Source organism: Nerophis ophidion, linkage group LG01, assembly GCF_033978795.1.
Source record: "Nerophis ophidion isolate RoL-2023_Sa linkage group LG01, RoL_Noph_v1.0, whole genome shotgun sequence".
NCBI classification, from domain to species: domain Eukaryota; kingdom Metazoa; phylum Chordata; class Actinopteri; order Syngnathiformes; family Syngnathidae; genus Nerophis; species Nerophis ophidion.
Window position 1 is genome coordinate 48,910,236 of NC_084611.1, and position 25,082 is coordinate 48,935,317.

Genomic DNA, 25,082 nt, shown 5'->3' on the forward strand with positions numbered 1-25,082 from the left:
ATAAGTTTTTCAACTTGTTTAAGGCTGGGTCCACGTTAATCAATTCATGGTAAATATATATGTGTATACATATGTATATTATATATATATATATATATATATATATATGTGGGAAAAATCACAAGACTACTTCATCTCTACAGAACTGTTTCATGAGGGGTTCCCTCAATCATCAGGAGATTTTAATGGAAGCATTCACATACAATGGTTTGTATAGGGCACAGAGTGGGTGGGTACAAGCAGGCGTAGGGTGTGGTGATTGGCTCATGTGTTACCTAGGAGGTGTCTCCGTCTGTGGCGGCATGTTGAAATGATTTCACTGCGCTTGTTGAGAGATGATAGATCTGGATGATATATAATAAACAGTTTCTCTTTTAAGCATAGGTTGCATCTTTTATTACCACTGTTGTAAGGTGTGCTGGATGCAAGAATTTGCCATGTTATTGAATATTCAACATTATTGTCTTTGAGGTTCCAAATGTGTTTGCTGAGTTCTGTAGAATTCCGCAAAGTCTGGTTTCTAAAGGAGGCGTTGTGATTATTCCATCTTGTTTTGAACGCTCCTTCGGTTAATCCTACGTACGTGTCGGATGTGTTAATGTCCTTGCGTATTACCTTTGCTTGGTAAACGACTGATGACTCTAAGCACCCTCCGTTGAGAGGGCAATCAGGTTTCTTGCGACAGTTACATTCCTTATTGGTTTCAGAGTCGTTTAGTCCGGGGTTGGGCAGTCCTTTTGCAATTGCTTTGTTGTGGTTTGAAATGATTTGTTGTATGTTATTCATACAGCTGTAGCTCAATTTAATGTTGTTCTTGTTGAATATTTTTCTTAGGGTGTTGCCTTTGGGGAAGTGTACATGGCAAATTCTTGCATCCAGCACACCTTACAACAGTGGTAATAAAAGATGCAACCTATGCTTAAAAGAGAAGCTGTTTATTATATATCATCCAGATCTATCATCCCTCAACAAGCGCAGTGAAATCATTTCAACATGCCGCCACAGAGGGAGACACCTCCTAGGTAACACATGAGCCAATCACCACGCCCCTCACCACGCCCCTACGCCTGCCTGTACCCACCCACTCTGTGCCCTATACAAACCATTGTATGTGAATGCTTCCATTAAAATCTCCTGATGATTGAGGGAACCCCTCATGAAACAGTTCTGTAGAGATGAAGTAGTCTTGTGATTTTTCCCCACACATACATATTGCGCTCTACCACGGTATCGAGCACTATTCTCTGGATAATCCAATCAAGACATATATATATATATATATATATATATATATATATATATATATATATATATATATATATATATATATATATATGTATATATATGTATATATATATATATATATATATATATATGTATATATATATATGTATATGTATATAATAAATAATGGGTTGTACTTGTATAGCGCTTTTCTACCTTCAAGGTACTCAAAGCGCTTTGACACTACTTCCACATTTACCCATTCACACACACATTCACACACTGATGGAGGGAGCTGCCATGCAAGGCCCTAACCAGCACCCATCAGGAGCAAGGGTGAAGTGTCTTGCTCAGGACACAACGGACGTGACGAGGTTGGTACTAGGTGGGATTTGAACCATGGACCCTCGGTTTGCGCACGGCAACTCTCCCACTGCACCACGTCGTATATATACACACACATATACATATTTACATATACGTATTTTATATATTTATATATATATATACATACACAAATATACATATACATATTATAAAAGTGTATACATATATATAATATGTATATGTGTATACAAATATATAACATATATATAATATGTATATGTGTATAGAAATATATAACATATATATATAATATGTATGTGTGTATGTATATATATATACATATACATATATACATACTAAATATATGCGTATATATACATATAATATGTATATGTGTGTATATATACATACATGTATATATAAATATATATACATCTAATATGTGTGACGACCTTGTGGCATCGTGATGCGGGTGGTGCTCTTCCTTGATGCAGATCGGGCTCGGACACAGCGTACAGGTAAGAAATAATGGTTTATTTAAACTAGAAACAGGCTAAGAACAGAAACACTGGTGCTATGCAGAAAAGGCAAACAAAGAGCTACTAGCATGTGAGCTAGAGAAACAAACCGAACACTTGCACGAGGCACAACAGGCAAAACAAAGAGCTAGCATAGGAGCTAAGAAAACACAAAAGGTTAAGCGTGGAAGCTAGCGAGTCCAAATACATAAAACCATGTTGTTTGTGAAACACAAACCGTATGTAACACAAACTACGAGGAGAGAACGAGTGAACGGAAAGGGCAAGCTTGAATACAGAACATGATTAATAAACACAGGTGTGTGTCAAGACAGGTGAAAATTAAGTTACAATGGTGACAAAAACAAACAAGGAAGTGCACAAACTAAGAATCGGAAGAGTCCAAGAACAAACAAGACACACAAAAGGACTCAAAACCCAAAACTATATATGATCCGGCCGGCGGATCATAACAATATGTATACGTGTGTATATATATACATACATATACAATATATACATATACATACTATATATATGTATATACATATACATACAATATGTATATGTGTGTATATATATACATACAGATATATACATATATATATATATGTGTATACATATACATATAATATGTATATGTGTGGATGTATATATATACATATATATATATATATATATAATATGTATATGTGTGTGTGTATATATATATATATACATATATATATATATATATATATATATATATATATATATGTGTGTATATTTTTTATTTATTCATTCTTATTTTATTTTATTTTTTAATTAACTATTCAATTGATTTATTTTCTAAACTTCAACTGAGGGGAAGTTTCTATTACATTTTCTTTTATCTATACCATTTTTCTCACAGAAAACTTAGTTTTTTTTATGGCAAACACACAAGAGATGCAATATTTGATTAAAAAAAAAAGTTTCAAAGTGGAATATATAATGTATAGTAATAGGAATGTATTCAATAATTGAGTTGTTGTTATTTTCGGAGCAATGATAGTTTTAGAAATAAAAATAGCTTTGTGTCCATAAAGTCATGACAACATTTGACCTGTGTGATATTTTGTTCCACCTTTTGATATGTTTACAGTATGTTTGCAATGTTCAAAAATGGCCCCACGGGGTCACACTTTGGACTCCCTTAACTTAGAAATTCTTTCTTGAACGTGTTTTTGTTTGTTTGTCCCCAGTTCCAGAGGAGCTCCCGGTCCTCACCTTGTCTCAGACGGGCAAGGTCATCTTGCGGAAAGGAGAGAAGTTGGAGCTGACTTGCAGCTCCGCCAACGTCAACCCGGACTTTAACGTCAAGTGGGACTACCCTTCCACTGCGGTGAGTTGGCAGCCATCTTGGCACGCCCACAACAACGCAGCAGATGTTTTGTTAGGTTCAAATCTATTAAACGAGACAAGAAGCAAGGAATTAAACAGAGACAGAATCAAATTTGGCTCAATTTGAGGAGAAATGTCTGGGCTGTACTCTTGTACAGTCTCCAGCACGCTCTGGCAAAAAATTGTACGCCACCTCTTTTATTTGGACTTAACATGATTACATGGTAACAGCTGTTTCTAAGGGGCGTGGGTCGTAAACAGCCATTGCTTTTGGTTATAGAACAGTTCAAAAGAAAAGGTCGTAAAACAGTTGAAAGAAGCGGTCGTAAAACAGTTAACAGAAAAGGTCACCATGAGGGGAGTCAGGCCCTGCTTCCTCTTCGCTTTGTAGTTCTTTGGTCAAGACAAACTTTTTCTGATTAAAATACATGAAAGAAACAGAACACCTTCATGTAGCTTCCCATCGTACACAGTGGAGTTTTACAAGCCTTCTTGGTAGGTTCAAGGAAAGCTTTTGTCCTCTCGCCAGGAACTCATTGACACACAAAGTTTTGTGATAACTTAGATACAATTATTCTGACACGTTTTATGTCCTTCTGAGGTTTATTGTTTCTAGTGCGGCGCGGTGGACGTCTCGCGCACCTTTCGCCTGCCGTTCCTAATAAAGGGACCATTTCACCTGCACGTCGCTTGCCATTCTTGCATCCCGTCTGTCGGTCCGGGAATCCTGCGTGTGTAAGCTTTAGCGGTCAAAGACTGGGATCGAGTGAAAAGAGGGCTCACTGTGTTCAGTTAAATCTACTGTTAAATAAGCTGAGAAAGACGCGCAAAGTGAGACCTCTTCTCGTGTGAAGGGAGACACGAACAAACAGTTTTCATTGATCTTATTGACCAGGGGTGCCCACACTTTTTCTGCAGGCGAGCTACTTTTCAATTGACCAACTCGAGGGGATCTACCTCATTTATATATATCATTTATATTTATTTATTTATGAAAGAGACATTTTTGTAAACAAGTTAAATGTGTTTAATGATAATACAAGCATGTGTAACACGTATAGATGTCTTTCTTTCACAAAGACAAGAATATAAGTTGGTGTATTACCTGATTCTGATGACTTGCATTGATTGGAATCAGACAGTAATGATGATAACGCCCACATTTTCAAATGGAGGAGAAAAAAAGTTGTCCTTTCTGTACAATACCACATGAAAGTGGTTGTTTTTTGGCATCTAATTCATCCAGCTTCCACACACTTTAAAAGAAAAACATTGGCGGCAAATTCCGTAGCTTGCTTGATTGACATTCACGGCACCCGAGGGTCTTGTGAGATGACGCTGGCTGCTGCCAGTTCATTATTATGAAAAAATGACAGAGAGGAAGGCGAGAAACACTTTTTATTTCAACAGACTTTCGCGCCGTCCCTTCCGTCAAAACTCTAAAGGCCGACTGCACATTTCCTATCTTCACAATAAAAGCCCTGCTTCATGCTGCCTGCGCTAACAAAATAAGAGTCACGGAAAGCTGGCGTGCACAAGTGATGTGCACGCCAGCTTTCTGAGGGATCGCTTGTGCACGCCAGTTTTCCGAGACTCTGTATTTAGTTAGTGCAGGCAGCATGAAGCAGGGCTTTTATTGTGAAGATAGGAAATGTGCAGTCGGCCTTTAGAGTTTTGACGGAAGGTACAGCGCGAGAGTCTGTTGAAATAAAAAGTGTTTCTCGCCTTCCTCTCGGTCATATTTTAATAATAATGATCTTGCAGCAGCCAGCGTCATCTCACAAGACCCTCCGGTACCGTGAATGTCATTTAAGTGACGTTTTGGTGAAGATTGATGATCACTAATTTTTAGGTCTATTTTTTTTAAAAGCCTGGCTGGAGATCGACTGACACACCCCCCGCGGTCGACTGGTAGCTCGCGATCGACGTAATGGGCACCCCTGTTATTGACTATTGGCCTGGACCTGGTCACCTTCAAAGTGTTCCTGGTGCTTGTTGCTTGCCTACTGACTGCCTGCTCTTGCTGTTTCCTTAAACACTTTTGATTTAGCGTGACACAAAGGACGCCAGGCATAGCAGTTCTGCGGATAGAACTTGGTGAGAAAGTCAGCCAAGGTTCTTTAAAGAGGTGTGATAGTTTCTGCATTCCATGTGAATTACACTCAAAAGCTGAAGAAGGCTTTCTTCAAACGCAATAAAGCTGCTGTGAGACGTCAACGCTGATCGGATTTCAGCGAGCAAAGGTCGCGTCCGTCTTGTCCTTCTTGATGTGACCAGTCAGCGTCGCCTGAAACCCTTCGTCAGAACATGTCGTCGTAAACACAAAGCATTTAGTGAAAGTTCTGGAAAGTGACTTTTCAAGACTTGTGAATGTAACGGTGCTCCCCTTGTCCCGCAGCACCCAGAAGAGTCTCACACCTCTCACATCCTGTCCGGTTCTCACGGTTACCAACGGGCCTCCCAGCTCTTCACCGCCTGGGTAGAGGGGCCGGACTCGGGGACGTACCGTTGCTCAGCCCACAACGAGAGAGGCGGCAGCTCGGCGGTGCTCCAGCTGGACGTGTTTGGTGAGCATTGACAATTTTCTCAAGTCACATGACCCTTTAGGGGAGGAACTGGTGCAAGATGACATACCACAACACGGGGGTTCAACCTTTTACCACTAAGGGCCACACGCTGAAACATGAAAGCATGTGGGGGCCAATACAATTTGTTTTAACTTCAGGGCTGTCCTTAAGTTTGGTCCCAGGGACCCGTGTAAGTCTCAGTCAAATAAAAACAAACACAAAATATGCTACATTTTCTACCTTTTTTTTCAAAGTATTTGGAGCCTTAAATTGGTCAATAACTCATTCTTTTTTTTTTTTTTAATGGTTTAATTAAAAAAAAAAAAAAGTTTTAAATACAGCAAACACACACACAATATGCTATATTTCCCCGCAATTTTTATTTCAAAGTATTTGGAGAACTTGAATACACCTCACGGTGATGCTTGGACACATCATCAGTGATAAACCCGGGGTCATAGGGTGTTTCGGGTCTTTAATCATCAGACACGCTCGCCCGGGCGACCCAGCCGGGGGTGATCAGACCCCGGCCTGTGTCCAAGTAGCGCACCACGGATCCCCCCTACGGATCCACAGCCACCGGGAGGCTTTTTCTGCGGCCTCAAGGATGTTCTTGGTGGCTTTTCTAGATTGCAGTCCTCTAATGCCAAGGATTCTGAACACACGCTGTAGTGAGTGACCAGCAAAACCCCTGCACCCAATTTCGACTGGTTCGCAGCGGGCTCTCCAGCCGTTACTCCGACACTCTGCAGTGAGCTCAGCGTATTTGGACCTCTTTCGCTCATTTGCTTCGTCAATCCGCTCCTCCCAAGGGACAGTCAGCTCCAGTAGCACCACTTGCTTGGTTGACTCCGATGTTAACACCATGTCTGGGCGGAGTGACGTGGTAGCGATGTTGGCCGGGAACTTCAGTTGCCTTCCCAAGTCAACATGGAGCTGCCAGTCACGAGCGGTGGCGAGGAGCCCTCCTGAGAAGTTGGGCTTGCGGTTTGCCTTCTGTCCTGCTCTGATGAAGGTGATTGACTCCTTCGGGGCGGCCTGGGACTTGCTGTTAAGTATCGCTGCGCAGATAGAATCCGCCAGGGCTTTTAAAACTTGGTCGTGGCGCCAGCGATACCGCCCCTCCCCTAGTGCCTTTGGGCAACAACTCAGGATGTGCTCCAAGGTGCCCCTCCTCTGGCACAGAAATTTTGTGCGTAGAGGTTCAGCTCTCCAGAGCTCTGCCCAGGTGAGTTTTCGAGGTTCTGCATGCTCCCACCTTGTCCACGCCCCCTGTTTGGACATGCCGACCATCCGGCAGCAACGTTCTTCCTCCACCTCTGCACGGATCTCCTCTTGGACCAGTTGGCGCTTCTCCTTGCCACGGGCCTGGTCAAAGCGTGGTTTTGGAAAGCTGCCGAGGCCTGCCCTCCCCCTTGCCACAGTACCCAGCAAGGTTTTGTGCCTCAGCCTCGCCTCTGCTCTGCTTACGGCTTCTTGTGCCTGCCACTTCCTCCCGGTCTTAACAATGATTCCTGCCGAAGCGACCTTGACATCTGCGGAGTCCCTGTACATCATTACCTCTCTGGAGCGGGTGACCTTGAATTCTTCCAACAAGAGAGAGGTACCTTGGGTAAGACGACATCCTTATCGACCAGGCCTCTCAGGTGGGAGCAGCCGATGACGAAGACAGTCTTCTTCTTCCATCAGCTTCCAGCTTTAACTTTGGTGTAAAGACTTCATCAAGCCAACCTACTGGAACATCTTTCGGAACAGGCCAATCATTTCAGTTTGGTCAAAGCAAAGTATGGAGTATGGTTGCAAAGCTGAAACTTAAAGCTGCAACTTGGTGGAATGGCCATAAAGAGCAATGCTGCTTAAGGACCGAGGGAGCCCCAGCCATCTCCTTAGGAACTGACTGTCAATTATTCATTCATTTATTATTATTTTTTTAATGCTTTAGTCAAGGAAAAAATAGTTTTTCATACAGCAAACACCCAAAATATGTTATATTTCCCCCCAATATTTTTTCCAATTATTTGGAGCCTTTAATTGATCATTCATTCATTCATTTTTACGATTTTTTTAGTGCTTTGGTCAAAGAAAACATAGTTTTTCATACAGCAAACACACAAAATATGCTATATTTCCCCCAATTTGTTTTTTTTTTTAATTAATTGAAGCCTTACATTGGTCAATAATTCATTCATTTTTACAATTTTTTTAGTGCTTTGGTCAAAGAAAACATAGTTTTTCATACAGCAAACACACAAAATATGCTATATTTCCCCCCAATTTTTTTTCCAAAGTATTTGGAGTCTTTAATTGGTCAACAATTTATTCATTTTTATTATTTTTTTAACGCTTTAGTCAAAGAAAAATGTGTTTTTCATACAGCAAACACACAAAATATGCTATATTTTCCCCCAATTTTTTTATTCAAAGTATTCGGAGCCTTAAATTGGTCAATAATTCATTCATTTATATGTATTTTTTAATGATTTAGTCAAGGAAAACATTGTTTTTCATACAGCAAACAAACAAAATATGCTATATTTTCCCCCAATTTTTTTTCAAAGTATTTGGAGCCTTAAATTGGTCAATAATTCATTCATTTGTATTATTTTTTTAATGCTTTAGTCAAAGGAAAATGTGTTTTTCATACAGCAAACACACAAGATATGCTATATTCCCCCCAATTTTTTTTCGAAGTATTTGGAGCCTTAAATTGGTCAGTAATTCATTAATTTTTATATATTTTTTTTAATGATTTAGTCAAGGAAAAAAATAGTTTTTCATACAGCAAACACACAAAATATTCTAAATTTTCTCCTAATTTTTATTTAAGTATTTGGAGCCTTAAATTGGTCAATAATAATTATTATTATTATTATTTTTAAATGCTTTAGTCAAAGAAAAATGTGTTTTTCATACATCAAACAAACAAAATATGCTAAATTTTCCCCCATTTTTTCCCCAATTATTTGGAGCCTTTAATTGGTCATTCATTCATTAATTTTTACGATTTTTTTAGTGCTTTAGTCACAGAAAAATGTGTTTTTCATACAGCAAACACACAAAATATGCTATATTCCCCCTAATTTTTTTTCAAAGTATTTGGAGCCTTAAATTGGTCAATAATAATTATTATTATTATTATTTTTAAATGCTTTAGTCAAAGAAAAATGTGTTTTTCATACATCAAACAAACAAAATATGCTAAATTTTCCCCCATTTTTTCCCCAATTATTTGGAGCCTTTAATTGGTCATTCATTCATTAATTTTTACGATTTTTTTAGTGCTTTAGTCACAGAAAAATGTGTTTTTCATACAGCAAACACACAAGATATGCTATATTCCCCCTAATTTTTTTTCAAAGTATTTGGAGCCTTAAATTGGTCAGTAATTCATTCATTTTTATATTTTTTTCAATGATTTAGTCGAGGAAAAAATAGTTTTTCATACAGCAAACACACAAAATATGCTATACTATCCCCCAATTTTTTTCAAAGTATTTGGAGCCTTAAATTGGTCAATAATTCAATCATTTTTATTATTTTTTAATGCTTCAGTCAAAGAAAAATTTATTTTTCATACAGCAAACAGACAAAATATGCTATATTTCCTCCCAATATTTTTTCTAATTATTTGGAGCCTTTAATTGGTCATTCATTCATTTATTTTTATGATGTTTTTTAGTGCTTTAGTCAAAGGAAAAATAGTTTTTTCATACAGCAAACACACAAAATATGCTATATTTCCCCCCATTTTTTTTCTAAGTATTTGGAGCCTTAAATTGGTCAGTAATTCATTCATTTTTATATATTTTTTTAATGATTTATTCAAGGAAAAAATTGTTTTTCATACTGCAAACACAAAAAATATGCTATATTTCCCCCAATTTTTTTTTCAAAGTATTTGGAGCCTTAAATTAGTCAGTAATTCATTCATTTTTTACCATTTTTTTTAATGCTTTAGTCAAGGAAAAAAATAGTTTTTCATACAGCAAACACACAAAATATGCTATATTTTCCCCAATTTTTTTTTCTAAGTATTTGGAGCCTTAAATTGGTCAGTAATTCATTAATTTTTATATATTTTTTTAATGATTTAGTCGAGGAAAAAATTGTTTTTCATACTGCAAACACAAAAAATATGTTATATTTCCCCCCATTTTTTTTTCAAAGTATTTGGAGCCTTAAATTAGTCAGTAATTCATTCATTTTTTACCATTCTTTCAATGCTTTAGTCAAAGAAACATTTTCTTTTCATTCAGCAAACACACAAAATATGCTACATTATCCCCCATTTTTTTCTAAGTATTTGGAGCCTTAAATTGGTCAATAATTCATTCATTTTTATTATTTTTTAATGCTTCAGTCAAAGAAAAAAATATTTTTCATACAGTAAACACACAAAATATGTTATATTTCCCCCCAATATTTTTTCCAATTATTTGGAGCCTTTAAATGGTCATTCATTCATTCATTTTTTCGATTTTTTTTAGTGCTTTAGTCAAAGGAAAAATAATTTTTCATACAGCAAACACACAAAACATGATATATTTCCCCCCATCTTTTTTCTAAGTATTTGGAGCCTTAAATTGGTCAGTAATTCATTCATTTTTATATATTTTTTTAATGATTTAGTCGAGGAAAAAGTTGTTTTTCATACTGCAAACACAAAAAATATGCTATATTTTCCCCAATTTTTTTTTCCAAAGTATTTGGAGCCTTAAATTAGTAAGTAATTCATTCATTTTTTTAATGCTTTAGTCAAAGAAACATTTTTTTTTCATACAGCAAGGACACAAAATATGCTACATCATCCCCCATTTTTTTCTAAGTATTTGGAGCCTTAAATTGGTCAATAAATTATTCATTTGTATTATTTTTTAATGCTTCAGTCAAAGAAGAATGAATTTTTCATACAGCAAACACCCAAAATATGTTATATTTCCCCCCAATATTTTTTCTAATTATTTGGAGCCTTTAATTGGTCATTCATTGATTTATTTTTACGATTTGTTTTAGTACTTTAGTCAAAGACAAAATTGTTTTTCATACAGCAATTTTTATTATCCCCCAATTTTTTTTCAAAGTATTTGGAACCTTAAATTAGTCAATAATTCATTCATTTTTATAATTTTGTGAATGCTTTAGTCAAAGAAAAATGTGTTTTTCATACAGCAAAGACACAAAATATGCTATATTCTCCCCCAATTTTTTAAAAAGCATTTGGAGCCTTAAATTGGTCAATAATTCAATAATTTTTATTATTTTTTAACGCTTTAGTCAAATAAATAATAGTTTTTCATACAGCAAACAGATAAAATATGCTATATTTTCCCCCCATTTTTTTCAAAGTATTTGGAGCCTTAAAGTTGTAATAATTCATTCATTTTAATTTTTTTTTTAAAACTTTAGTCAAAAAAATTTTGATTTTCATACAGCAAACACACAAAATGTGCCATATTTTCCCAGATTTATTTTTCAAAGTATTTGGGGCCTTAAATTGGTCATTCATTCATTAATTTGTTTTTTTTTTTTTAAAGCTTTAGTCAAAGAAAAAATATTTTTTCACACAGCAAACACACACATTATGCTATATTTTCCCCCTATTTCTTTTTTCAAAGTATTTGGAGCCTTAAATTGGTCAATAATTAATTTTTTTTGTATTATTTTTTTAATGATTTAGTCAAAGAAAAAATTGTTTTTCATACAGCAAACACCCAAAATATGCTATATTTTCCCCCAATTTCTTTTTCAAATTATTTCGAGCCTTAAATTGGTCAATAATTAATTAATTTTTATTATCTTTTTGGGACGGCGTGACGCAGTGGGAGAGTGGCCGTGCGCAACCCGAGGGTCCCTGGTTCAAATCCCACCTAGTACCAACCTCATCACGTCCGTTGTGTCCTGAGCAAGACACTTCACCCTTGCTCCTGATGGGTGCTGGTTGGCGCCTTGCATGGCAGCTCCCTCCATCAGTGTGTGAATGTGTGTGTGAATGGGTAAATGTGGAAGTAGTGTCAAAGTGCTTTGAGTACCTTGAAGGTAGAAAAGCGCTATACAAGTACAACCCATTTATTTAATGCTTTAGTCAAAGAAAAAATAGTTTTTCATACAGCAAACACACAAAATATCCTATATTTCCCCCCATTTTTTTCAAAGTATTTGGAGCCTTAAATTTGTCAGTAATTCATTCATTTTTATATATTTTTTTAATGATTTAGTCGAGGAAAAAATTGTTTTTCATACTGCAAACACAAAAAATACGCTATATTTCCCCCAATTTTTTTTTCAAAGTATTTGGAGCCTTAAATTAGTAAGTAATTCATTCATTTTTTTAATGCTTTAGTCAAAGAAACTTTTTTTTTTCATACAGCAAGCACACAAAATATGCTACATTATCCCCCATTTTTTTCTAAGTATTTGGAGCCTTAAAATGGTCAATAATTCATTCATTTGTATTATTTTTTAATGCTTCAGTCAAAGAAGAATTAATTTTTCATACAGCAAACACCCAAAATATGTTATATTTCCCCCCCAAATTTTTTCCAATTATTTGGAGCCTTTAATTGGTCATTCATTCATTATTTTTTACGATTTTTTTTAGTGCTTTAGTCAAAGAAAAAATTGTTTTTCATACAGCAATTTTTATTATCCCCCAATTTTTTTTCAAAGTATTTGGAGCCTTAAATTGGTCAATAATTCATTCATTTTTATAATTTTGTGAATGCTTTAGTCAAAGAAAAATGTGTTTTTCATACAGCAAAGACACAAAATATGCTATATCAGGGGTCGGGAACCTTTTTGGCTCATAGAGCCAAAAAGCCAAATATTTTAAAACATATTTCCGTAAGAGCCATATAATATGTTTTTTAATACTGAACACAACTAAACACGTGCATTTTTAAGTAAGACCAACATTTCTAGAGTATAATAGGTCTGTTATTCTTTGTAATAACATTGTTATTCTGAAGCTAACTGTGGAGGGGACGTGGCCTGCAGCGACAGGTGCGTAGATGGCCCACCTGGGCCTTGTTATCTAATCACCTGTCGCTCTGTTATAAGCAGCAGCCAGGAGGAGAGACTGGGTTGGGGCTGGAAATAAAATTGCTGGAAAGCAACCGAGAGACTTATTGAAAAATAAAACAATATTGTAACCCTGAAACAGGCTCTCATGTCGGTGCTTGGGGGTCTGAAAAACCCCAGGAGGGCAAGCCCCACACTAACCAATAATAAATAAATAACTTCTTACCATTAACGCAACTTCTTGAACAGGTTGCGGTAGAAAACGGATGGATGGATTAAAAATGCATGAGAATGTTTTATATTTTGAACATTATTTTTAACACTGTGATTACAAGTGGAAATATTCATTACTTATCGTGTTAAGCAAAGTCAGCTCAGATTTATCAGAGAGCCAGATGCAGTCATCAAAAGAGCCACATCTGGCTCTAGAGCCATAGGTTCCCTACCCCTGTGCTATATTCTCTCCCAATTTTTTTAAAAGTATTTGGAGCCTTAAATTGGTCAATAATTCATTAATTTTTATTATTTTTTAACGCTTTAGTCAAATAAATAATAGTTTTTCATACAGCAAACAGACAATATATGCTATATTTCCCCCCCATTTTTTTCAAAGTATTTGGAGCCTTAAAGTGGTAATAATTAATTCATTTTTATTATTTTTTTAAAACTTTAGTCAAAAAAATTTTGATTTTCATACAGCAAACACACAAAATATGCTATATTTTCCCTGATTTATTTTTCAAAGTATTTGGGGCCTTAAATTGGTCATTCATTGATTAATTTTTATTATTTTTTTAAAGCTTTAGTCAAAGAAAAAATATTTTTTCATACAGCAAACACACACATTATGCTATATTTTTCCCCTATTTCTTTTTTCAAAGTATTTGGAGCCTTAAATTGGTCAATAATTAATTTTTTGGGTATTATTTTTTTAATGATTTAGTCAAAGAAAAATGTGTTTTTCATACAGCAAACACACAAAATATGCTATATTTTCCCCCAATTTCTTTTTCAAATTATTTCGAGCCTTAAATTGGTCAATAATTAATTAATTTTTATTATCTTTTTAATGCTTCAGTCAAAGAAAAAATAGTTTTTCATACAGCAATCACACAATATCCTATATTTCCCCCCATTTTTTTCAAAGTATTTGGACCCTTAAATTGGTCAATAATTCATAGCAACACTATTTTTATTCATTGTTATTTTTTGGATCAATGACAGCTTTAAAGGGGAACATTATCACCAAACCTATGCAAGGGTCAATATATACCTTGATGTTGCAGAAAAAAGACCATGTAGTTTTTTAACGGATTTCCGAACTCTAAATGGGTGAATTTTGGCAAATTAAACGCCTTTCTGTTTATCGGTCTTTTAGCGATGACGTCAGAACGTGACGTCACCGAGGTAATACACCCGCCATTTTCATTTTCAAAAAATTACAAACACCGGGTCTCAGCTCTGTTATTTTTCCGTTTTTTCGACTATTTTTTGGAACCTTGGAGACATCATGCCTCGTCGGTGTGTTGTCGGAGGGTGTAACAACACTAACAGGGAGGGATTCAAGTTGCACCTATGGCAAGAAATCTGCCGCCAGACCAGCATTGAATTTGCCAGAGTGTCTGCACATTTTACCGGCGATGCTAAGACAGACATGCCACAGAGATGTATGGATAACCTGCAGATGCATTTGCAACGATTAAGTCAACGAAATCACAAAGGTGAGTTTTGTTGATGTTGTTGACTTATGTACTAATCAGACATATTTGGTCACGGCGTGACTGCCAGCTAATCGATGCTAACATGCTACGCTAATCGATGCTAACATGCTATTTACGCTAGCTGTATGTACATTTGAAACTAGATACCCACATTTAATGCAAAACAAACACTTACCAATCGACGGATTTAAGTTGCTTCAGTGTCACAAGATGCGAAAGTCCTGATCGTTTGGTCCGCACATTTTACCCGCGATGCTAATAAGGCAGCCATGCTATGAGCCACTTCATTAGGTACACCCATGCTATGGCCGAATAGCGTCAATAGCTATTCGCTCAATAGCTTCAATTTCTTCTTCAATTTCGTTTTCGCTATCTGCCTCCATACTCCGACCATCTGTTTCAATACATGCGTAATCTGTTGAATCGCTTAAACCGCTGAAATCCGAGTCTGAATCCGAGTTAATGTCGCTATATCTTGCTGTGGTAACCGCCATGTTGTTTGTATTGGCAGCACTGTATGACGTCACAGGGAAATGGATAGTGGTTTCGAAGATAGCGAAAATAAGGCTCTTTAAAGCTTTATTTAGGGATATTCCGGGAGGTGTAAATTTTTTTTTTAAACTTTGAAAAATAAAACAAGCCACTGGGAACTGATTTTTATTGTTTTTAACCCTTTTGAAATTGTGATAATGTTCCCCTTTAAAGAAAAACAAAATCCAACATGGCAGTTTTGTGTTCTTAGAATCAACTTTTTCTTGCTATTTGTCTACTTGTTTGTTCTTTTACACTTTTTTTCTACTACTTTTTAAAAATAGTATTTTTAGATTAGGTTAAGAAATGAGCTGGGGGCCATTTGCCCCCAATGTGAACTCCCCCTCAATCGCCCTATCAGCAGGTTGACGTCACGGCAACAAACGGTGGAGTCAGGTTGCAAACTGCTGCCGTGCAAGGCAACAGTTAGCAGTTGTTGGCCACTCTGAGTCAACATGACTGGCCTTGAAAGGCATTTTATGCAAATCAAGCAGCCTAGAGGAGATTTTTCTTCTTCTACCGCAATAAAAAAAATCCGTTTGGGGCACGTCGGGACATGATTGACCAAGACAACAGAGCATATAGAATGACAAAACAAAGAATAAAAACGGTTTGCTCGGCTCCACAACAAGATGGACTCAGCAGTCTGTAGTCAAACATAAAACTGAATCTCGACTTAAAGGTCAGCATGTGAGTGATAGTATTTACCTGTGGGGATGGATATTGTTCCTTTGGCCTGCTGAGAGACGATGTCACGCAGCAAAGTGCTAAAGATAACAAATACGTATCACAACACATGTCCATGTCTGTCCAACTCAGGGACCAGGGGCCCAGGGCCAGATCTAACCAGCCACATGGTTTAATGTGGCTTGTAAATAAAGTACTTCAATGATATGCACTTCGTATGTCGGATGTTGTCGTGGCTTGTGCAGTCCTTTGAGACGCTTGTGATTACGGACTACCGTATTTCCTTGAATGGCCACTGGGGCGCTAATTAATTTAAAACCTCTTCTCACTACGGCACTTACCAAAGGCATGCAGTAAAAATTTGAGTGTGATGTAAGGATACATCATAAAAAGTACATTTGATAAAAAAAAAACTTTATTATGATCTTACCTTTAAATGAAGTCTATGCCAGCTCCTTCTGATCAAAAGCATCGATAACTTGTTTACAAAAGTCTTCCTTATCTTTCTTCAGTTTTAAAAGTCTCTCTGTCTCGATGGAGATCTTCCTTTATTACCTCCTGCTTCGATTGAAAGTCCTGTTTAGAAAAGTGCTATCAGACCGCTGCTATCAGTTAGCTCGGCTCCTCACGTGCGGGCGACGACAGAATTATCCTCGGACAGCTCCCCCTCCCGTTCTGGCATATTGTGAAAAGAAAATAATGTTTTATAATTCCAAAGTAGTTCACAAATAGAGCAGCAAAAGTTGTTTACAACCTTGACATTATATTTAATCCATTATAGGGATGCTGTCTGTCAGCCAATCAGGGGCCACCACACTGAACAGACCCTCTGATTGGTTGAGTCTTACTTTCATTCTGTCATGGTGGCTCTCAGACTGCTACATGTCAACAAAAACAAAGTCTTCAAATTTTTACTTTTGTGTTGACATGTTCTGGACTAAATGTGCTAAATACTGTAGATCTTGTGAGACATAAAATAGAACAATTGTTAGTTCAACTACCAAGTCAGACTTGGCTGCCATGTTAACGAGTCCAGGACAGTCTTTGTGACTACTTTGTCCAGAACAGTCTTTGTGGACTGCCTTGTCCAGAACAGACTTTGTGACGACTTCGTCCAGAACAGTCTTTGTGACAACCTCGTCCAGAACAGTCTTTGTGACGACCCTGTCCAGGACAGTCTTTGTGACTACCTTGTCCAGAACAGTCTTTGTGACGACCCTGTCCAGGACAGTCTTTGTGACTACCTTGTCCAGATCAGTCTTTGTGACTACCTTGTCCATGACAGTCTTTGTGGACTACCTTGTCCAGAACAGTCTTTTTGACTACTTTGTCCACAACACTCTTTGTGACTACCTTGTTCAAAACAGTCTCTGTGATGACCTTGTCCAGAACAGTCTCTGTGACGACCTTGTCCAGAACAGTCTTTGTGACAACTTTGTCAGAACAGTCTTTGTGACGACCTTTTCCAGAACAGTCTTGGTGACTACCTTGTCCAGAAAAGTCTTTGTGACGACCTTGTCCAGAACAGTTTTTGTGACTACTTTGTCCAGAACAGTCTTTGCTTTGTTCTGTTGCACAGATAAAGGGTTCATCACCATGTTGGGTCTCCCAAGTCCTGCACGGGCTGATGTTCCAGAGGGCGAGAGTCTGAGTCTCCGAGTGGAATTTGATGCCTATCCTGCTCCTAGATCCCTGTTCTGGTCTTACAAGAACCAACGACTGCTCAACACCAGCGAGCACGTCATCACCGTCCACCAACACACATACAGGTACCGTCCACCAACACAGATACCAACCACCCACACAGATACAGTTACCGTCCACCAGCACAGATACAGGTACCGTCCAACAACACTAATACATGTACCATCCACCAACACAGATACAGTTACCGTCCACCAACACATATACAGTGACCTTCCACCAACACAGATACAGGTACCGTCCACCAACACAGATACAGGTACCGTCCAACACTAATACAGGTACCGTCCACCAAAAACAGATACAGTTACCCTCCACCAACACATATACAGGTACCGTTCACCAACACACATACAGGTACCGTCCACCAAGACAGATACAGCTACCATACACCAACACAGATACAGGTATTGTCCACCAACGCAGATACAGGTACTGTTCACCAACACACATATGGGTACCGTCCACCAACACACATACCGATACCGTCCACCAACACACATACAGGTACCGTCCACCAACAAACATACAGATACCGTCCATCAACACAGATAACGTCCACCAACACACATACGGGTACCGTCCACCAACACACATACCGATACCGTCCACCAACACACATAGAGGTACCGTCCACCAACAAACATACAGATACCGTCCATCAACACAGATAACGTCCACCAACATAGATACAGGTACCGTTCACCAACACACATACGGGTACCGTCCACCAACACAGATACAGGTACAATCCACCAACACAGATACAGGTACCGTTCACCAACACACATACGGGTATCGTCCTCCAACACAGATACAGGTACCATCCACCAACACAGGTGCAGGTACCGTTCACCAACACACATACAGATACCGTCCACCCATACAGATACAGGTACCGTTCACCAACACACAAACAGTTACCGTCCACCAAGACAGATACAGGTACCGTCCACCAACACAGATAACGTCCACCAACACAGATAACGTCCACCAACACAGATACAGGTACCGTCCACCAACACAGATACAGGTACCATCCACCAACACAGATAACGTCCACCAACACAGATACAGGTACCATCCACCAACACAGATAACGTCCACCAACACAGATAACGTCCACCAACACAGATACAGGTACCGTCCACCAACACAGATACAGGTACCATCCACCAACACAGATAACGTCCACCAACACAGATGCAGGTACCGTTCACCAAAACACATACAGGTACCGTCCACCAACACAGATACAGGTACGGCGTTGGCCGCCATCTTGGCTGCATACCATCTTGAATCCTTCTTCAACTGCAGGTTCATCAGCGAGCTGAGACTGGTGAGGGTTCTCGGATCGGAAGGGGGCGTCTACAAGTTCTTCGCCAGTCATGAAGACGCATCTGTGGAGCACTTCTTCCAAGTGTATGTCAACAGTAAGTCCATACTGAGAGAGTTCACAGGAGGTGGACTATCTTCGGTAATAACCTGTGTTTACTCTGCAAGGTGCGCCAGTCATCATCGCCCAGGAAGGACCAGTGGACGGTCAGGTGAAGTGTGTGGCTGCTGGTCATCCAGTTCCTAAGATCAGCTGGTACCTCTGTGACCTCCCTCACACCAGGTACTACACGGGTCCCCCCTCCCCCCCGATATCTCTTGTAAAAGTGGCCATCTTGACCACGCCAAGCCCTAACCGCAAATCCCCGCTGACTGAGAGTTCAGTCGAGCAGTGCTTGCCAATGAACTAAAAGCTCCGGACTGTCGACTCTTTGTCCAGCACAGCTTTTACCTAGCAGGCACAAGACATTGAAACAACGTTGACAACTTGTTGAATTAGGTCCTGACATTGTGCAACTCAAACATAACGTTGAAACAACATGATTTTTGACGACGTCTAATCAATGTCGGGTTCTGATGTTGATTTGACATTGAAATTTGGTCATTTCCCAAACAATATTCTACAACAAAAATATAACGTTGAAACAACATGCTTTGTGACGACGTTGAATCAAAGTTGGGTTCTGATGTTGATTATTTGTCATTTCCGAACCAATATTCTACAACACAAACACAACGTTGAAACAACATGCTTTTTGACGACGTTTAATCAATGTTGGGTTCTGATATTGATCTAACATTGAATTTCGGTCATTTACCAACAAATATTTTACAATACAAACATAACGTTGAAACAACCTGCTTTTTGACTACGTTTAATACATTTTCCGTTCTGACGTTGATTTGACATAGAATTTTTTTTCATTTCCCAACCAGTATTCTACAACACAAATACAAGGTTGAAACAACATGCTTTTTGCCAATGTTTGATGAGGGTTCTGATGTTGATCTAACATTGAATTTTGGTCATTTCCCAACCAATATTCTACAACACAAATACAAGATTGAAACAACATGCTTTTTGACAATGTTTAATGAGGGTTCTGATGTTGATCTAACATTGAATTTTGGTCATTTCCAAACCAATAGTCTACAACACAATTACAACGTTGAAAAAACATAATTTTTAAAGTTGAATCAATGTCAGGTTGTGACGTTGATTTGACATTGACATTTGGTCATTTCCCAACCAACAACATTAGACATCAACGTTGACACAACGTTCCAAATACAACTATTCATCAACGTTGTTTCAAAGTCCGTTTTAACGGACATTATTCAAATCTGTTCTCAAAATGTCAACATTTATTTCATTTGTTTTTATTTGTTTTGTAATACATTTTTTTTAAATTGTGAACCAATTTAGAAATGGGATGAATTAGAATTGCAATTCGGATTGTGAGGATTCGATTCAAAATCGATTCTTGATTCAAACCGATTCTCACAATGTATCGCAAAGTAAACATTTATTAAATTTTCTACCGATTTTTGAACGTTATTATTCGATTTAGAATCGGGATGGATAAGAATTGGGATTCAGATGTGACAATTTCATTCAGAATCGATTCTCGGTTAAACACGATTGCCGATTAAAACCGATTTCTAGCAATGTACCGCAGTGTAAAAGTTGTAATTATTTATTTTTTTAATCAACTTTGAAAATGATTAATCAATTAAGAACTGCGATTCAGATGTGATGATTCAATTCAGGATCAGTTCTCAATCCAACACTATTTTCAATACAAACCGATTCTCGATTCAAACTGATTCTCGCAATATATCACAATGTTAAAATGTTATTTATTTTTTTTAAATTGGTTTCTGAAAATTATGACTCGATTTAGAATCGGCATGAATAAGAATCAAGATTCGGGTGTGATGATTCGATTCCAAATCGATTCTTGATTCAAACCGATTCTCACAATGTATCGCAATGTAAACATTTTTTTAATTTTTTTATTGATTTTTGAACGTTATTATTCGATTTAGAATCGAGATGAATAAGAATTGCGATTCGGCTACGACGATTTGATTCAGAATCGAATTTCGATTGAACACAATTCTCGATTCAAACCGATTTCTCGCAATTTATCGCAATGTAAAAGTTGTTTTTATTTCTTTATTTTTTTAATCAACTTTTTATTATTAATCAATGAAGAACCCGGATGAATAAGAACTGTGATTCAGATGTGATGATTCAATTCAGAATCAGTTCTCAATCAAACACCAATTTCAATATAAACCGATTCTCCATTCAATTCGATTCTCGCAATATATCCATCCATCCATCCCTCCATCCATTTTTCACCACTTATCCCTTTTGTGGTCGTGGGGGGTGCTGGAGCCTATCTGAGCTGCATTCACAATGTAAACATTTTATTTTTTTTTTTTAATTCATTTTTGAAAATTATGACTCGATTTAGAATTGGTATGAATAAGAATCGCAATTCGGATGTGACGATTTGATTCAGAATCGATTCACGATTCAAACCGATTCTTTCATTGTATCGCAATGTCAACATTTATTTTATTGATTTATTTTTTAATAGATTTTAGAAAATGATGGATCAATTTAGAAATGGGTTGAATTAGAGTTGCAATTCTGATGTGACGATTCCATTCAAAACCGATTCTCACAATGTATCGCAATGTAAACATTTATTTTATTTGATTTTTTAACGTTATTTTTTTATTTAGAAACGGGATGAATAACAATTGCGATTTGCAAGTGACGATATGATTCAGAATCGATTCTCGATTAAACATGATTCTCGATTCAACCCGATTTCTAGCAATGTATCTCAATGTAAAAGTTGTATTTATTTTTTCAATAGATTTTTGAAAATTATGACACGATTTAGAATCGGCATGAATAAGAATCAAGATTCGGATGTGACCATTTGATCCAGAATCGATTCTCTATTCAAACCGTTTCTCGCACTATATCACAATGTCAACATTTATTTTATAAAAAATGTTATCGATTTTTTGACGCTATTATTCGATTTAGAATCGGGATGAATAAGAATCTTGATTCGGTTGTGACGATTTGATTCAGAATCGATTCTCAATTAAATATGATTCTCTATTCAAACCGATTTCTTGCAATGTATCGCAATGTAAAAATTGTATTTTTTTTTCAATTGATTTTTTAAAATTATGACTCGATTTAGAATCGGCATGAATAAGAATCAAGATTCGGATGTGATGATTTGATTCAGAATCGCTTCTTGATTCAAACCGATTCTCGCATTCTACCACAATGTCAACATTTATTTTATTTTATTCTATTTTTTTAAATCGATTTCTTAAAATTATGACTTGATTTAGAATCGGCATGAATAAGAGTCAAGATTCGGATGTGACGGTTTGATTCAGAATCGATTCTCGATTCAAACCGATTCTCGCATTATATCACAATGTCAACATTTATTTTATTACATTTTTTATCGATTTTTTAACGTTATTATTCGATTTAGAATCGGGATGAATAAGAATCTCGATTCAGTTGTGACGATTTGATTCAGAATCGATTCTGGATTAAACACGATTCTCGATTTAAACCGATTTCAAACAATGTATCGCAATGTAAAAGTTGTATTTATTTTTTCAATTGATTTTTTTAAATTATGACTCAATTTAGAATCGGCTTGAATAAGAATCAAGATTCGGGCGTGACGATTTGATTCTGAATCGATTCCCGCATTATATTACAATGTCAAAATGTATTTTATTCATTCATTTTTTTGTAATCGACTGTGATGAGGTGGTGACTTGTCCAGGGTGTACGCCACCTTCCGCCAGAACGCAGCTGAGATAAGCTCCAGCGACCCCACAGCCCCGCGATCCCAAAAGGAACAAGCGGTAGGAAATGGATGGATGGATAGATGGATTTTTGAATATTATGACTCGATTTGGAATCGGAATGAATAAAAACGTCCATTCGGATGTGGATGGACGTCTTTGAGCACCCGACCATGCGTGACCTGTGAGGACCACACGTGGTGGTGGTGCTGTGTCTCCACACGGTAGCGGGCGCACCACCTCACATGGGGTTGACCTTGCCAATGACCTCCCCACAGATGCTCCAAACTGCCCAACGCCACCCAATGGGAAACGGTGGACGTCGCCATGGTGACACGCTCCACCTTTGGCAAGAGCAAGGTGGAGAGCCGACTGAACGTCAGCAAGGAGCACGCCCACTTCCACACCTTGGAGTGTGTGGCCTCCACCGACACAGAGGAGGTCTTCACCCTCTTCTCCATCAGTGGTAACGCACACACACACACACACACACGCACACGCACACGCACACTCACACTCACACTCACACTCACACTCACACTCACACTCACACTCACACTCACACTCACACTCACACTCACACACACTCACAGAAGGCAGGTGTGTTTACCGGCTGCTGAATGGTGGAGCTGAGATGGTGCTGACGGTGCAGTCTGGGATTAGAGATGTAATCCAGCACACAGCAACAAAGCAGCAGCTGTCTTCCTGTCCACGTCAGCACCGAGCGAGTCTGTGTGGCTTATAACCTTGAATGTTGTCCCCTCAGAGCGCCTGGTTCCCCATGAACTCTTCACCCCGCTTCTCATCAGCATCGTGGCCACCGGCGCCATCCTCTGCCTCTTCCTGGTACTGCTGCTTTACAAGTACATGCAGGTAAGGAGCACATGTCACTTCTTGAGGGTCCTGCTGTCTGGGCCCTGGACCCCTGGCTGGGGCCGGGGGGGTCGCCGTACTCTGAAAATGGTCTGAATCCGAGAGTTTTAGGTGTCACTCTTCAAAATGAGCTATAGAGCTAGCCTAAAACGTTAGCATGCTTACATTTTAACATTTAGCCTGTGTGCTAACATTAACATGTCTCATATAGCATGTTATATGACTCTAAGGCAGGCCTGGGCAAATATTTTTACTCGGGGGGCCAAATTTTGAGAAGAAAATGTGTCCGGGGGCAGGTATGTGTGTGTATATATATATATATATATATATATATATATATATATATATATATATATATATATATATATATATGTAAGTATGTATGCATGTATTTATGTATGCATATATGTATATATATACATGTTTAAAACACAACATACATATAAACTATTAAATATATATATATACATATATATATATGTATATACATATATATGTATGTATGTTAGTATGTATGTACATACATATATATATATATATGCCACATTTCCTTATTTGTTTATATTTTTTAAATAAATATAAGAGCAGAAAACAAAACATCATCTGGTACAACCCCCCATACAGCAAATACGTCTCAACTAATATTGGCCACAAGTTCCTCACTCTGATCGACAAACACTTCCCCAAATACAACACCCTAAGAAAAGTATTCAACCAGAACAACATTAAATTGAGCTACAGCTGTATGAATAACATACAACAAATTATTTCAAATCACAATAAAGAAATTGCAAAAGGACTGCCTGCCCCCAGGCCTCCTTTAGAAACCAGACTTTGCGGAATTCTACAGAACTCAGCAAGCACATTTGGCACCTCAAAGACAATAATGTTGAATATTCAATAACATGGCAAATTCCTGCATCCAGCACACCTTACAACAGTGGTAATAAAAGATGCAACCTCTGCTTAAAAGAGAAACGGTTTATTATATATCACCTAAACCTGTTACCCCTTCAACAAGCGCAGTGAAATCATATCAGCATGCCGTCACAGACGGAAACACCTCCTAGGTAACACATGAGCCAATCACCACGCCCCTACGCCTGCCTGTACCTACCCACTCTGTGCCCTATACAAACCAATGTATGTGAATGCTTCCTTTAAAATCTCCTGACGATTGAGGGAACCTCTCATGAAACAGTTCTGTAGAGATGAAGTAGTCTTGTGATTTTTCCCCACACATACATATTGCGCTCTACCACGGTATCGAGCACTATTCTCTGGATAATCCAATTAAGATATATACAGTATATATATATACATATACATACATATATATCTATATATATATA

General features: G+C 37.7%; 1 protein-coding gene across 3 annotated transcripts in view; it reads left to right on the plus strand.

Moving 5' to 3' along the window:
• Positions 1-25,082, plus strand: part of kitb (KIT proto-oncogene, receptor tyrosine kinase b) — an 83,004-nt gene that overhangs the window by 15,305 nt on the left and 42,617 nt on the right. For all 3 annotated transcript variants that reach the window (XM_061905608.1, XM_061905614.1, XM_061905622.1), the window contains exons 4-10: positions 3,293-3,432; positions 5,830-5,998; positions 17,534-17,723; positions 18,976-19,091; positions 19,162-19,276; positions 23,136-23,323; positions 23,624-23,730. In XM_061905608.1, the coding sequence (XP_061761592.1) occupies positions 3,293-3,432; positions 5,830-5,998; positions 17,534-17,723; positions 18,976-19,091; positions 19,162-19,276; positions 23,136-23,323; positions 23,624-23,730 (1,025 nt within the window). The remainder of the gene's footprint in view (positions 1-3,292; positions 3,433-5,829; positions 5,999-17,533; positions 17,724-18,975; positions 19,092-19,161; positions 19,277-23,135; positions 23,324-23,623; positions 23,731-25,082) is intronic.